The sequence below is a fragment of the Falco cherrug genome, chromosome 7, assembly GCF_023634085.1.
Source record: "Falco cherrug isolate bFalChe1 chromosome 7, bFalChe1.pri, whole genome shotgun sequence".
NCBI classification, from domain to species: domain Eukaryota; kingdom Metazoa; phylum Chordata; class Aves; order Falconiformes; family Falconidae; genus Falco; species Falco cherrug.
In genome coordinates, this window is record NC_073703.1 from 53,278,998 (window position 1) to 53,294,881 (window position 15,884).

A 15,884-nucleotide genomic window follows, 5' to 3' on the forward strand; every position below is an offset into this window, starting at 1 on the left:
GAACAAAGAGAAATAGGTGCTGAACACCAGGGGTTGCTAGTGTGCAGTAAATACATACAGAAGGTTTCCTGGCTGCAGCGGTCGATCATAATGCTGGGTAACACCTCTCTTTACAAACCTTGCCAAAGCTTTCGCGGGCAGAAATTTCGCCGGGCATCAAGGCTGCAATGACAGTTTTAAAAATACCATTTACATACCACTGGGAGGGTGAAAGGGAAAAGACCCCCATAAATCACACCTGGTGACTGATGCTAGCTAAAAGGAAAATGGAGCTGGCTGCTTTCCTTGTCCCACAAGAGAGGCAAGCACTGCTAATGTCCTGTTGCAGAAACAAAATCTAAAGTACATATTGGGTAGGCTGCCAGCCCACAGGCATCAGTGAGACAGCAAAGAACAGCTGGAGGGAATACTTCTCCCAGTAGCTTGTACCATCCCCTCAGCCCATCCCAGGCTAGAGCTCTGTACCTTGCTACCATTGCCTGAACTAATGTCTTGGCACACAGCAGCTGTCTGAGAAATCTTGTTTTGGCATTAACCGTCCTCCCCAACCCAGCAGCAACCTCCTCAGGTGAGCTTCAGAGAGGTCTTGGTCATGGTTCCATGCCCCTTGCTTTGAAGTCAAAGCTCCTGTAGTTATGGAATAAAGTCTAAGGATGAAAGGGACCTCTTGAGTAAATATACAAGAAGTTTTTGAGTAGATATTTATTTCCACTGCCAGGAGTAAAAGCAGAAGAGTTTACTGGTATTTGAGGTTACTGACACTGAAGAATCAGAATATAGAACAGTTCCACCCAGAGTTTAAATAGTTGATACTTGTGGCGATTAACTTTTTATTTTATCACTTTTCAGTAGTTAAACAGCAAAGCCTACGGCATTAGCCATGTAGTAGCAGGTTACCAGGAAAAAATCATGTAATGAACGGTAACAACACCTAACTCATCTTTAAGAGATAATTGATACAAATCTGTCAAAATCTGCAAGAAAGAAAATTGCATTGATGTGATGGTGCCGGGTGCACTGGTATTACAGAAACCAACAGGCTTCTCTGCCTGCCTGCATGACGGGAGTAGTCTAAGACCCAGAGCAGAGCAGAACTGCTGTTTTGTTGCTCTGTCCTAGCATTTCCTTCAGTCTTAACTACACCAAATGGAATTTAATTAATCTCAAAGCCTTTGTTATTATTACATCTCTTGTGCCACTAGTCCCAAAATTCTATGTGAATCTGAAAATGTTATTCCAGTTGTTGAGCAAAGTCCTCTTAAAAATCAAACCAGGTCAGACCAGTAAGCCTATAGAATTCTCTCTCATCTTCACTTTATCCTTAAACCCCAAGATTTACATCAAAAGTCTTTGTGTGGTGATCAAGAAATATCTGAATTAATGATTTTCTTTCTCTCTAGCCTATTTTGCCTTCCTCATTGGAAGACTGTCCAGTCTGGATAGCTGTGAATGAAGATGGTGTCAGCATACTGGATTATAATACTATGGTAGGGTGAGGAACATTGTTTAAGAAAATAACTTGCCTCCCACAGAAAGACATTCCCCTGAGTCCACTTAAAGTCACCGAAAGTTTGTCTTTAACTTCAAATGGATCCAGAAGTTAATTTGTAGAACTCGGAGATGAGGGAAGTCAGTGCTATGTCTGAATACTACACAAACACAGGAAAATTACAGCTATGGTGTAAGGCAGGGTTTCATGAAACAGCTCACCACCGCCTCTGATGGGCAGCAAACGTGCTCATTCATCTTGCAAAATCTCAGCGGGATGTGCTTTACTACTGCCATCTGGGGTATAACAAGGTTTGGAGTATTGTTCTGAAGCAGTGAGGCACTGAGCAAGCTAGGAGAAAACTAGCACTGCAGTTCTCACCTGAGCCTCTCTGCCAGCTTTACCTACACAGCCACTTACCTATACTGCCTGTTACCCCTGGAGATCCGGTGTTCTTGCAGGAAGTAACGACTATTAGTTTAAGGTAGCCATTTTTTCTGTTACGGAACTATTGACTCTCACACTCTCTGTTGTCTGCAGCACTTGAAAGTCTCTTACTCGTACTCCTCTGTGCTGACCTTTGGAGGCTGTCGAGATGACTTCATGATTGTAGTCAGTCAAATGAAAGAAAGGAGTTCTGGAAAAAACAGCACTGAAAAACTCCTTTTCACAATGCCAATTCCAAAGGTAATTATAAAATTAACAGTGAGTTTCTTTCCAGCTGGCAGCATCATAGCTGGGCATTTTGTACAAGCCCTGGGGACTGGTACTTGTCGGTGCTGCAGTAGCTATATACCTTCAATAAATCCCCTGTAAGCTGGAGCCTTTAATCAAGAGACTTATTCTACCTAACTCTTAAAGACAGACCTTCATTTCAAAACCAAAAAATTCCATCTGAGAAAACCATTTGCAAAAGCTATGGCAGTCAATAGGTTCTAAAAATCAAAAGGCACTCTTACCTCTAATGGACTTAATTTTCTTTTTTCTGTAGATTGTTGAAGCAACGCTTCTTATTGCAAGCTACATTAACTACCGATCAACACCTTCACTCCTGTCTTCTGCACAGCCCTCCCGAAGCAAAACACCTGCTAACAAGCTCTGGGAGACAGAAAGCCGCCGCTTTTTTCCTTCCGTTCCCCGAAGCACTAAGGGGCCCACTCTGCTCTGAGGCTGCATTCCAAATGACTTCGGGGATTTGGGTTTTTTGTTTGTTTGGGGGTTGGTTTTTGGTGGTTTTTTTGCACCACTCTGTACTGCATTGCAGACTGCTACGATTGCGATGGTTACACCTTACTTCAATGCAGGCTTTGACTTTTTCCGTAATAATAGACAAAGTTCCTTAGTGGGTAGAGGCAGTGTCCTTTCTTCTAACAAAAGTGTTGATTTTGGGGACTGTGCAGGAGTTTCCTTTCCATGCTACGCTCCATCCAAAATACCACTCCTCAGGTCATGTGCCTGCACTGTGCTCCAGTCACATTACATCTGCTCTTTCTTTGCACCCATTTTTCTTCCATCTCCTGATCTTACTGCTTTGCTTACAAGCACATGATGTTCCTTTGATCCCTCCCCTTTCCAGCTTTCAGAAGACTGAAACTTTCCAGCTCCTTGCTCCAGACATGAAAGAAAGAAAACACTGTTGAGAAGGAAGAGAAACTAAACTGACAAGAATAATTCTGATGCAAGTCAAGGGTAATTTCAGACCTGAAATAGGGAGCATAGAGTAAGAGTTCAAGAATATTTTCAATTTTAAATAAAGGTGGAAACCTAGTGCCTTTGCATGTTGAGGACTCAGAACAACTAGGACTGGAAGGACTAGAACAGTGTCAGACGATGCCCTCGCTGCTACAGGACTGATGTGTTTCAGGAGCTGGATGCTGTTGTCTACGCAATAGATGAACATTAGATCTTTGCTGCAGGGCTGAATGTGTCACATGCTCCACCGTCAGACGAGCACTTTCAAAGACTTTTTCTGTTAATCACTGTTGTAGATGTTTTGGGATGTGTTTGCAACTGCACATAATCTCAGACAAAGGAAGACAAGGCAAGCAGGTTTTGTACTTTTTCTGTCTTCCAGCAACTGGAACAGCAGATCTTCCCAAACCAGCTCTGTCATTCTGACCTGACAGAAGCTGCTCCTTTAAAACTCCTGCTTCCTTCATGCCACCACGGCAAGGAGGAGGTAGTCAGCACTTGTGTACTCAAATATTGTTCTTCTCACTTTCCTAAAGAATTTCGGGGTTTTTTTGATCTGTTTCAAAGGGACTTCAATATGAGTGAGAAGATTAATGGATTTTAAATAAGTAAAAGAAAAATAGCAATTCTTCTTGAAAAAGCTAAATCTACCTGTCTTGAGTTCAGCTGTTTTGATAAGCTTTCTAAAAAAATCTAAGGAAGAACAACTGCACTTTCAAAACTTTGTAATAATTATGCATTCATGGGCAACTTTCTCCAATTAAAACAGTAGGAATCCAACCATTAGAAAGAATTCAGCAACAGCAAATCACAGCTATTTGCAAATGAACAGACCAACCATACCAGGTTGGTTTTTTACTCCCTAGTGCCTGCCACCAACCTTGAAACATCCAACTAATGCACACAGTGGAGTGCTACTTCAAGAAGTTTTTGTTTCACACTTACGGTGGGTGTAAAGCCACAAACTAAAAAAAGAGACAGACAAAAATTGCTCTGAGCAATTCCTTATCAGCGTTAAAAACATTAAAAAAAACCCCAAACCTAAACCCAAGCCACCCCACAGGGGGCTGTGGAAACAATATGGCAGACATGAGACAGAAAACAAGCAGAGACCTGATTTGCACATACTGTAACGTACCTACTTGTTACAAACTTAGGGACCAGCCCTTGAAGTTACAGAAAAGGGTAGAAGCTTTCTGAGCCAAAAACAATTTTGAGAAGGTATTTAGTGTTTTTTTCTTGGATACTTTTATGTGACCATACATCCTGATAGAGTGGTCAGCAGTATGTATTTTCTCTTTCTCGCACACCCGTACACAGAGTGATATTACAGCTACATCAGTTTGAATACAGAGCATTATTCCTCCTAACCCATCACCTATGCCTAATAGTTCCTCCGGCATCTGAAGGGCTGTTTGGCAGCCTGCTTCTTGTATCCTACCAGTAACAAAGCTGCTTCAGCATTCACTGAGCTGTCACTGGTGCTGGGGATGCTCAAGGCACAGAGGTCTCCAGCTCACAGTTCAGAGGCTGCACTTGCCTTACAGTGCTAATAACTCATGTCCTTAGAGACTTGTACCGGGGCAAACAGGAAGCAGAGATGTTGAATAAGCAAGAGCTGTCCCGATCCTCATTATTTTCTGCCATAACTGCACTTTAAATTGGGAAACGTGGCATACAAAACGTTTTTTTCTTATTTCTTAAAAATGTTCACCAATACTTGAGTATTTCAGGGACCACCCCACTCTGATGGATGCACATATACCTCCTATTTATAGCTTACCTTATTTCAAACAATCAACCAACCCTATGTAAATACCTATTTTGTATGATTCTTCGGTAGAGAACACAGTTCTAATCAATGCTTCTGGCAATGACTATTGCTGCAGCATAGAATGAGATGACAAAAGCCTTTGTTTTCTTAACTGCTGTGTGTATGTAAAGGGCTGTCTTTTCTGTTTTTCTTAATAAAGTGCAGTTATCATGAATTAAGCTGTGTTATTCTCAGAATGAAAGAAAGTATTTTAAAAGCCAAAATTTGTCTTGATGTAAATAAAAATGGGCAAAGATTGTGTTGTGTATCCAAGCACATACCTGGTGCAAACCTGCCCTAGTCTGAGTCCTTCCTCTCTGAAGTCCTTCTTTCTCTCTTCTCTCCGCTTTAGTGGATGACTGAAGTGCGCTCCCACGGGCACAGGATGTTCATTCCTTCAAAAGGTGGCTAAAGCAATCTCTCAGACCACCTCCTGTGACGCAGCTACTTGGGCATTTCCTCAGTGCATGTTCTCAGGACTTCATGAGATTTTTACAGCACAGTCAACATTCCCAGCACACTCCTAAGCCCACGACTCTGTCTACTCTGCTGAGACATAATTGATTTTCTGATGTGTTCTCCCCACAGCTCGGCAGTTCTTCCTGCTGCTACAGTGCTCCTTCAAGGGCCACAACCATTTCCCCTCCCCATGAAGAAATACAACTTGGCTGAACCACGCCCCGAGCCATAGCAAGTCAAGCATCCCACATGGCTCCTAAGTCAAAGGACCTCTGTTGCAGTCATTCGCACGTGTAGTTGTGCTCCCAGGGCCTGCCACTGTTGTTACAAGCCGATTTCTGCCCCTGCCCCAACACCCGCCCTTCCCAGTTCTGCCTGGACTTGCAGCCAAACACAGTCTGTATCATGGTGCAGCTTCGCTAACTTCAGAGAGACCTACCAACTTACATCACAGCAGCACTGGCATTAAAAATCTGGCCAAGCCCAACATCTAAAATATTTATGAGCAATAAAACCATTTTAAAAATGACGTAAGCTAGACAACATTACCCAAAACCCAGTGGCACATCCCCAAGCTGCTGCCTTTCACTTGGACAACCACGCTTCCTGTGACATGAACTAACTTGCACCTTTGAAGCTTCAGGGCATAGTGAGGGGGGAAAAAAAAAAAATTAAAAATCACCTTATCTCTACCATAATACATGATGGTAGGTTGCCACATGTTTTAATTACAGATTATGCAGACAAGCAGCATACAGCATTGTTTGCAGATTAACCGTGGCCCCTAGGCTCCTGCCAACTTGCTGGTTTAGCTCTTGTTTTGACATTTAAATTGTCTCAGTTACATTACTAAGGAGTCATGGAAAAAAAAAGAGAGAAAAACATCAGTTAAAGGTTACAGTAACTTTTAGCTCATCAACAAAGAAAAATTTTCCAAGCTTAAGTTACTCCCAAGAGCACAGAGCAATAAAACTTTATTCACAAAATTACCACAATTTTCAACAAATTTTCCTCATGTTCTCAGAGCACGTGGTGGCCCTTTTCATGCCACATCTTTTCCACGTCCTGGGTCACTATGCCCCTCCCCACTCAGCAATGGGTCTACATTGTCCCAGGCTTCCTTTTGCTCCTTAGGTACTTACAGAAGTCCTTCTTGTTGCCTTTGACAAATGCCTCAACAGATTCAGCTCCAGGTGGGCTTTAGCTTTCCTAACCGCATCTCTGACAGTGTATTCCGCCCAGGTTACCTGACCCTGCTTCCACCTTCGGTGTTCAAGATTTGCCAGGAGCAACTTGCTCATCCATGCAGGCTTCCTGGCATTTCTGTCTGACCTCATGCTCGTTGGGATGGACTGTTCTTGAGCTTAGAGGAGGCGATCCTTGACTATCATTCAGCTTTCTTGGACCCCTCTTCCCTCTAGGGCCCCACCCCACGGGACTCTTTCAAACAGATCGCTGAAGAGGTCCAAGTCTGCTCTCCTATGTTTATTTCATTAAACATAATTGAATGCATCAATGTATTTTAATTTTCTGTTATTTTATTTCTGAAATTCTCCTGTGGATCAGGAAGTTACCATCCCAGCCCACACATCGGCTTCGGTATTGAGGGTGGTACACACTTCCTTCAAACAAAGGATTAAATAGAAACAAACCAAAAAGAAGACATTTTCGGCAGTCCAGCCAAGGTTGCATTATGATTTTAGCGTAATTTTCAGATCCACAAAAGAGTAAATGTTTGATGCACATTCTTGCCTCTCTTTGTCCTATTTCCCCGTAACTCTTTTCTGGAGAGGCAAGGAAAAACCTCTTCTGTCTGAATCTAAAAAGTTCTGCTCACCTTTCTTCATAGCAGAGATTTCAAGGTTCACTCCTGTGCTTGAGCTGACATTTTCTGTAAAAACTTGGTGAGTCTGTGCAGGCCTTTAGCCCTAACATCACTGTACCGCTGCACCACCTTCTACTCATCTAATCTGGAAGAAAGCCATGGGGCAGTTTTGCTTGCTTTTCCATGTGTCTCTCCGAGTCCTGCTGCAAGTTCAGGTTTGCTACCTTGATTATTTTGTTTTTACTATTTTATTCCACTTGGCTGTGGAGCTGTCTTCCTCTGCTCCAGGATTTCTTGACAACTTTTGTACACTTCTATCAAGCAGTCTAGACGTGGCTTGGAGCTCTAGAATTTAAGTCAAACAACAGAGAATCAGGCTCTGAACTGGCTGTAAAAGAGCTGGAAGGCTTTAACTTCCCACTGTGAGACTGTCAGACAGAGAAAGGAATGTGCGGGCACAAAGCTGACTATCAGGAGCATGCATGTATAAGGAATGCGACAGCAACGTGTCCATTGCCAATTAGCTTCCTCACATTAAGTCAACGGAGAATAGATTTTCCTTTTACATGGTCGTTGAGAAATAATCCATCAAACTCCAGGAGGCGTTTGATGTAAGCTGATGATATAGGAATGCAAAGCCATTCCATAAGCCACACTTGCTCTGTGACGAAAAACGTCAGTCCCTAAAGCTGTCAGGTCAAAATATATAGCACCATTCTGCATTAGCCTGGACCTCTCACCGAATCAGAAATCCTCCCCTTCCTCAGCTCACAGTTCAGTGACAGCAGGGAAGAACATCCACACCTCCCAGCTCACTAACCTATCTATTAGGCCATACGTCCTCTAGAGACCTACCAAACAGCAGGCTTCCTTACTCTAATCCAACACCCTAGAAGACCTCCACTCTGAAAAATCTACCTTCAGGACAGGCAATTTAGACACCTGCCCTTTGGCCTCTGCCACTACTGTCCACAATAGGACAATGGAAGGTTAACTGAAAATGTAACTTCATTATACACAAACAGCAAATGGTGACCAAAGTATAAGGATTTTCCATCACTTCTAACCTGGACCAGATTAAAACCAGTAAGGAGGTAAAAGTTTCCCAGTCCCATGACCTTTGAGCTCCCGAAACAGCATTACTGTGTAAAGTCCATCAATCGCCTCTCCTTGCAAGTGCTCCTTAAGAGAACAGTAAGTCAGCTCAGCACAGAAGTGCTCCCGGCCTCAGTGACACAGTAAATTGTATTTTTGCAGACTGACATAACTTAAGAGGAACCCAATGAAGGAGATGCAATAAAGTTACTAATTACTGCTCCTTCAAAACTAAGTAACACACTAACCTGCACGCTGAAGTGAGAATTACTGACAAGTCATGAATGGCAAACTAACACAGTTCTTTCTGTTCCTCCTTTGCTGGTGGAGTCAACTCTACCCATACTAAGATCTTCCATGAAAATAAAACTGTTCAGAGCTGAGCTAGAATACAAAAACCAGGAAACTACACAAATGCCAGGCTGCCTCTTTGAAGCTGGAAAGGAGCATGTATAACTGAAACCAGGTTCCTGATTGCAGCTGTCTGGAACTTACTAGTTGCTGGTTTCCAGCAAATCCATTTTTTCCCCCTTGACTATATATGAAAGACTGAATTGATATTACTGTTAGTAAACGACTTTACTAACTGGTATTATTGTTAGTAAATGTCTTTACAATTGTGGGACTGAGTTAGCATCAAGTATCAATGGAATAGTCTATTTATACCTGTAAGTATTTAGCTGAAGACTAACTGCATCCAGTCATAAACTGGATGTGGACTACAAAATGACAGTCACCAGCAGCAGGTGAATTAAGAAGCACAGAGAGGCTATAGAGCTCAGCGGCCTCAGGCCTGAAGTGCCTCTGTACTGCCCAGCACCATCAAGGATCAGGGCATTGCTGCGTTAGGCATGCACACACAGGAAGAAAACCCATCCCCAAAATGGGATTATGAACAGCCAGAACAAGTTAGCAAGAGAAGAGCAAGGGGAGGCAGGGTAACGGTAAAGCAAACAAGTTATTATACATTAAGCAAATTGCTCACAGCCTATACTGTGATCTTTGTCAACGGGTTAGACAGGGAGGTCACTCCAACAGCAAAGAGCTTTTTATGAGCACTTTTGGCACACAGAGCTCAGGGCAATGAAGCTGGTGAAGGGTCTGGAGCACAAGTCTTGTGAAGAGCAGCTGAGGGAACTGGGGTTGTCTATCCTGGAGAGGAGGAGGCTCAGGGGACACCTTATTGCTCTCCACAGCTACCTGACAGGAAGCTGTAGGCAGGTGGGGGTAGGTCTCCCAGGTAACAAGTGACAGGACAAGAGGAAACCGCCTGAAGTTACGCCAGGGTAGGTTTAGACTGGATATTAGGGAAAATTTCTTCACTGAAATGGTTTGTCAAGCATTGGAACAGGCTGCCCAGGGAGGTGGTGGAGCCACCATCCCTGGAGGTGCTTAAAAAATACATAGATGTTGTACTTAGGGACATGGTTTAGCAGAGGACTTGGCAGTCCTGGGTTAATGGTTGGACTTGATGATCTCAAAGGTCTTTTCCAATCCAAATGATTCTATGATTCTAAAAATCAACAGCGGCACAGGGCCATAGTTACAATAGTAACACCGAGCATAAGACTATACAGAAAGATGTGTGAGTTCTCAGTACCCTACGTGAGCCCAAGACTTCTAGTTCATGCAAACTCCTGGCTGGGTTCAGATTGACACAGCTCCCTGGTCTCTGAAAGGAGGGCAAGTGAAAAAAACATCCACGGTACATAGTTCCGTGAGACTTGTACCACCACCCACCCTGAAGGCCCAGCCAGGGAAAGGCAACTGTAATCAGCTACCTGCAGGGAAATAAAGATACACTTAGACAACTGGCGCACAGAGACCACTGATCTGGATTTCTCCATCATTCAGTCAAACTTACCTGAAAGAGTGGCACTACGTCAGATACTCCCTGAGGATCTCCCGGGTCCTGGAGGAGGATGCACAGGTAGTAGATAACTTTTTGCTACAAAACAGACAGACAAAATCATCAGAGTTTGAAAATGCAATCGAACTGCCTGGAGTTATCGCAGGAAGAGGATCTATTTCAACTCACTGGGCTGAAGGCCAATCATCCCAGGCCGTAATCATGCCTACAAATTTATATCTGCAGCTTTCCTCCCTTCACACAATAAAAAAATAATTTTACCAGTGTTATTTTCTATTAAATTTTTAACCTGAAAAAAACACACACATGCTGGAAGGGCAAGGTCTGCTTTTCTATAGCTGCTTTGCAGAAAACCGCAGCAACAGGAAAAATCATCTCTTGTGTTGTCTGCCTTCTTATTTCTGTCTTGACTAGTTATGGAGTATGGCATCAGGATCTGTAACAGGATAACACCAAGAACTAAACCCACTAGCTCAGTGTCAGTGGCATTATCTAAGAGATGGATCTGGCTTTTTTATGTTACTTGTTTTGCTTGAGTTCTCCTTTAAAGGTGAGAAAACAGGTAAGAGAATAAAGAGAGAAACCTGAAACAAAGCTCCTGGTGCTAGTAAAGCTATGGACGGTGTCATGTTTAATTGCTCTCATACATCATGCTCATGAAAATATACTGGATGTGAGTGTTCCCACAGATACACAAGCAGACAGAGTGTGTATGATTACCATATGGATGGCTTCATTGATAACCACATCTTTCACCTGACCCATCTCAATGAAGGTTGTGCTCTCTTTCCCTGAAGCATAGGATGAAGTCACCTGAATGCCAAGTGAGCCGATGACCAAGAGGGATTCCTGGTCAATTTTCACAAAGTGCAGGTATATGATCAGGCCAATCAGCGTGATGAAGATAGCAGCAGAAAGCACCATACTGTTCTGTAACACAAGCCAAGCAAAGACAGAGCTCTAGGCTTACAATTAATTGAACATGGCTTCAGAGAAAGTAAAGTTGCACAGTAAATTATAATATTAAATTATAATATTAAAGTATAATTAAAATATAATATTAAAATATAATATTAAAGCTACCATTACAAGGCAATTTTACTTAGGTGGAGTTCTTTTCTTCACCTGCCTGGCTGATATATATGTAATGAGATTTAAATCACTCTTCACAGTATGGCCTGAAAGAACTGGGAGCTGAAACTGAAAACTGCAAGAAAATTCTATTCCCTTGTAAATAAATCTCAACCCAAACCAATGGCAGCATATTATACAAATGTCTATAGAGATGATGTCACTGGCAGAAGTGTTGTGAAATGTATACTAGAACTGAGGGTGGAGCCTCAGAGGGGAAGAAAAGTCTTATAGGACAACGCACCAACCTAGTGGTTTTCTCCTTACAAACTCCAAGTCTAAACTTGTTCAAACCTCACCCCTCTTCCTGCCTTAAATACCGATCTAAAGAACACTTGCTTTCTCCTGTGCTTTGTCTGAAGATGAACGTCTTTTGCATGCTGCAGTCTTGTGACTGCTGTTACAGAATATAAAACTGATGAAACTATAGTCAACAAAAGGTCATCTGAAGGCCTGGTAATAAATCCTAAAGATCCACAACCTATTTCTGGGACATGTTTTAGAGAGCTCTAGGTCACGTACCCATGAATCCATGAATCAAAGTTATAACTGACCTAAAGGACCAGAACTGCATGGCCCTACCACCAAGCCACGCCTGCACAACCACGTGAGGTAAAGAAGCCATGGCCACATTCACACAGAAAGGGTAGGGGACTTCCCTAAAAGTCCGTAATCACAGAAAACCAGTCACGAATTAGACACTGAAATCCACACAGAGAGATACTTTCAGACCTGTTTTCCTAGCAGAAAGGAAGGATTGCAGTTGCTTGTGTACAGGCTACATGAGCACGTGTAAAACCAAGCAGGAGACCACCGGGCAGCAACCACTGGCACGGGCGTGGGCTTTTGTAACAAAACCCCCTCAGACACAGCTTCCGACTAGAGGAATGTGAAACATCTCTTTGTAGCGGAAACCGCCAATTGACTCACAATCTCTGTTTCCATGGAAAAGATTATTGAAAAATTTGAAGCACAACAGTCATAGCACTGGTCACAGTGACCAGCTTCTTCGGTCAAGCTACTGACTTTGGAGATAACTGGTCTGCAATCTGGTCCTTCCCTGCAAGTATGGGTCACAGATCCGGTACCTAATCTAATACTTTTGGGTTTATCAGCAGCTTTTGAAATCTGTGCTGCCAGGTTCTTACCGCCTCAGCTGTGAAACATGAGCTGTAGATGACATTCACTGCTCTCAGGAAAAATCGCTTTGGGGATCATCCCTCGCTCAGCCTCTTCAGTATATCCTTTGTTCCTGTTCCCGCAACTCACCTCTCCAAGTAAACGTCTGGTATTTGGGCTCACAAGAACGCGCCAGGCATCACCCCACACCCGGACAAGCCGCCACCCGGCCTGGCAGGCGGCTACAAACCCACGGAGGCACCCGGGAGCCCACCGGGCGCGGCCGGCCGGCCCTCCGGCCCTGGCCGCACAGCTCTCCGCTCACCCCGTGCCTACCGCAGCCTGCCACCGCGGCGTTCCCGGAGCACGGAGCGGCCCGGCCGCCCCTCCACCGGCCCGGCCGCCCCTCCACCGAGGCGGCCTGGCAGACGCCTGCGCGCCTCCCCTCCGGGCCGGCGGGCTCCCGGGGCACGCCGAGCCCTCGCACGCCGCCCCCCAGCCCCTGCCCACGCCTACGCCCCGGTGTGGCGCCGGGACACGGGCTCCGGGGCGCGGCCGGCTCAGGGCGGGCCCCCGCCTCACCCGGCGGCGGCGGAGCCGCGACGAGGCCCGAGGGGCGGCGGGAACCGCGGCCCGGGGAGCGGTCGGTACCTCGCTGAGCACGAAGAGCCCGTAGGCCGCCAGCCAGACGGCGGAGGTGACGGCGCTGAGCGAGCGGAGCTGCAGGCGCGGGCAGCGCACCGCCAGCTCCCGGCAGGAGGCGCTGTGCTGGCGGGGCCGCAGCGCGATGGGCGCCCCCGAGGCCGAGCGGTACCGCCGCTCCTCCATGCCGGAACCGCCGGGGAGCGGCCCGCCCGCGCGCTTCCGGCGCCTCGCGCGCCGCGGGGAGGGGAGGGGAGGGTGCCCCGTGACCCCCGTGCCCCCCGCCCCCCCCGCCCCCAGCCACGCGCCTCGTGTGGGGGGTGCGTGTGCGCAGAGCGGTGCGGGGCCCGAAGCCGCCGCCGCGGCCCCGTAGCAGCGGGCGCCGCCTCCTGTGCCAGGCCGCCTCCCCCCCGGGCCCGGCTCCGCGGCGGCCGGTGGTGCGAGCCGGCCCCTGGGGCGCGGAGCGGAGCCGCGGGGCAGCGCGGCGGGAGCCTCAGCTGCGGCGAGCGACGGGCGGCGGCTGCGGGCCTGGCTCTGCCCCGCCGCACGGCGGCCCCCGTGCCACCGCCCCGCCGCGGGCTGCCCGCCCCCGCCCCGCTCCTGCCCCGCTCCTGCCGGGCGGTGCCGCCGGCTCCTCTCGCCGGGGCAAACCTCGGCAGGCGCCTGCCCGCAATCCTCACCGGCGCGGGGAGCTTCTGCGGCTTGCACGCGCTGATAACGCGCTGCCTGCCTCCCCTGCCCGTGCTGATAGCAGTTTTAACCAGGACGGCGTTTGGCCTGGATTTCTCTTGCCATTCCCCCCGCCCCCCCCCCCTTTTGGCTTGACCAGTTCCTACTACACAGCTGTTATCTTTTCGTTTGCACCATCCTTTACTACGAGCTCCTTTGGGGTGGGCTTTGTTTAGGGTGTTTCCCGCCCCCCAAGTTTAAAGCTGTTTTCTGACTCCTTGCTGTCTTAAGTACCCAATAAGCTGGAGGCTTTGGGTTGTGTATGGAGACTTAATGAGTTTTTGAATTGTGTTCTCTTCAATATTTTTCAGTTATTACTTCATATGTCTCGCCTGGCAGTGACATAAGGCTTACAGCTCTGTAATTTCCAAACCATCATCCTGGCACCTTTACTCTTTCTATTTGTTCTCCCCCTCCCACAGTGCTGGAGTGTGTCCGTTAGCTTTAATTGCAGGTAGCATCTTTCCATGAGCAATTTACTTGATTCATGGAATTTTCACAGTTCCTGGGAGGGCACTATATATATAAACCTGTTAAATTGTAAGGGCAGTGAAGGAGTCTTTAACGGACATGAGAAACCAAGGGGTGTTGAAGAATTGCTGCCAAGATCTTTGCTTGGCCAGGCGGCGCGGGTGGTGGGTGACACTGGTGGAAGGCTTGCAGTGTGCCCAGGGTCTCGGCAGGACGCAGGAGCCGAGGGATGGGCTGGGCTGGAGCTCAGAACAGAAAATGTGAGCTGGCCTGGAGAGGAAAAAACCAGCAGACTGTGAACCGCAGAAACAGAGGAGAAAATGTTGAAGTTAAAAAGAGGATGAAAGAAGTTTGTAGATGGAGTGAAAGTGGAAAAAAACAATAAATTGAAAGTGGAGTTATAGGTGTTTTAAAAAGGGGAGAAATGTTTGAAAGGAGAGGTGAGAAGGACTGCAGTAAATAAATAGGAGCTGTGGTATGCCAGCCTAGGAGATGGGGACAGGGAGAAGGGGAATGAAAAGCCAGAGGTCTGTGGCAGGAGGGAACAGAAGTGTGAGCTCCTGGAGGAGCGGTAATGGTAATTCACGAAGACACGGGAAGTTAGAGGTGAGGAGAGGACTTGGAAATCTTAAAAAAGTGAAACTTAGTGGTTGGGTTTTTTTCATGTCACTGGCAAGTCTCACTTTAGCCATGTTTGTGCCCTGTCATCTCGTCATGAACGCTGCCAGCCTTTCTTTCAAACGTGTACATAAGGATGCATGTTTGACAGGCAGGAGGCACCTTGCCTTGTCACAGAAGGGAAAGATTTAGTAGTTTTTAAATCATTTCTTCATCCGTAATCCTTCAAAAGAGCTGTGAATAGGGACAGTGAGAGCTTTCAGAACTCGTGAATCATCGCAGGCCGACACCCTGAGATCAGGTACACCGGGCAGGTGCCGGAGGTGGCTTTTTGTAATGCTTTATCAGGGTTATCAGACGCAGGGGCTCGCCCAGGAGCAGCGTTCCTGCCAGGGGGCTCTCGGCAGCTCAGCGGGGCCAGCCAGGCGGCCGTCAGCCCGCGGGGCAGTTCCCAGTTCCACCATTTCATTCCCACCGTGGCCCAGCGGGCTGTACCAAGGGAAGGGGCGGCATTCCCCGAGACCCTCCCGGCGTGCTGTGCCGCTGCCCCGGCCCCGGGTCTGCCCAACGCTTCGTGCCCGTCCCCTCGGCAGGGCCGGCGGCGAGGCGAGGCGGACCAGGCCCCTGGCGGGACGCGGCGACCGGGAGTGGAAAAACCCCGCGCGGAGGAGGCCGGGGCGCGGCGCCAGCCCGCGGGCGGCGCGAGGCCGGGCGGAGGGGAGGGCGGGGCCCGGGGCGGGGCCGCGGCAGCCGCGGCGGCGCCGCCGTTGGACCGTCCCGCTCCGCCGGCCGCGCCCCGCCCCTTCCCTCCCACCCACCCCCCGGGCTGTCGCGCGCTGAGCCGCGTGCGTCGCGGGGGGGGGGGGCGGGACACACCTCCGGGCGCGCGCGCTGCCGTTGGCCGGGTGGCGCGGGGGTGTGAGGGGCGGGG

At 47.6% G+C, this 15,884-nt stretch overlaps 2 protein-coding genes across 3 annotated transcripts in view; one reads left to right on the top strand and one right to left on the bottom strand.

Moving 5' to 3' along the window:
- Nucleotides 1-5,272, top strand: part of PLEKHH1 (pleckstrin homology, MyTH4 and FERM domain containing H1) — a 53,843-nt gene extending 48,571 nt beyond the window's left edge. Inside the window, exons 27-29 of the mRNA XM_055717016.1 lie at nucleotides 1,401-1,487; nucleotides 2,030-2,176; nucleotides 2,481-5,272. Of these exons, the coding sequence (XP_055572991.1) occupies nucleotides 1,401-1,487; nucleotides 2,030-2,176; nucleotides 2,481-2,657 (411 nt within the window). The 3' untranslated portion in view covers nucleotides 2,658-5,272. The remainder of the gene's footprint in view (nucleotides 1-1,400; nucleotides 1,488-2,029; nucleotides 2,177-2,480) is intronic.
- Nucleotides 5,273-6,397: 1,125 nt separating this feature from the next.
- PIGH (phosphatidylinositol glycan anchor biosynthesis class H) lies at nucleotides 6,398-15,514 on the bottom strand. 2 transcript variants are annotated; one of them, XM_055717113.1, is made up of 4 exons: nucleotides 13,145-15,514; nucleotides 11,057-11,173; nucleotides 10,238-10,321; nucleotides 6,398-7,623 (listed from the first exon to the last, which is right to left on the bottom strand). In XM_055717113.1, the coding sequence occupies exons 1-4, from the start codon at nucleotides 13,319-13,321 to the stop codon at nucleotides 7,522-7,524; spliced, it is 480 nt and encodes a 159-aa protein (XP_055573088.1). In that variant the 5' UTR covers nucleotides 13,322-15,514; the 3' UTR covers nucleotides 6,398-7,521. The 2 variants fall into 2 exon arrangements, with proteins under 2 accessions (XP_055573088.1, XP_055573087.1); XM_055717112.1 differs by having other exon boundaries at nucleotides 10,964-11,173; nucleotides 13,145-13,406.
- Between the last annotated feature and the right edge of the window lie 370 nt (nucleotides 15,515-15,884).

What these genes read in the sequence shown, in the direction of transcription:
- PIGH (XM_055717112.1), bottom strand. Translation starts at nt 13,321, where the DNA reads ATGGAGGAGCGGCGGTACCGCTCGGCCTCGGGGGCGCCCATCGCGCTG. An exon ending in TCAATGAAGCCATCCATATG is followed by an intron (nt 10,322 to 10,963) that starts GTAATCATACAC and finishes TCTGTTTTGTAG; the next exon opens with CAAAAAGTTATCTACTACCT. An exon ending in ACGTAGTGCCACTCTTTCAG is followed by an intron (nt 7,624 to 10,237) that starts GTAAGTTTGACT and finishes CTTAAATTCTAG; the next exon opens with AGCTCCAAGCCACGTCTAGA.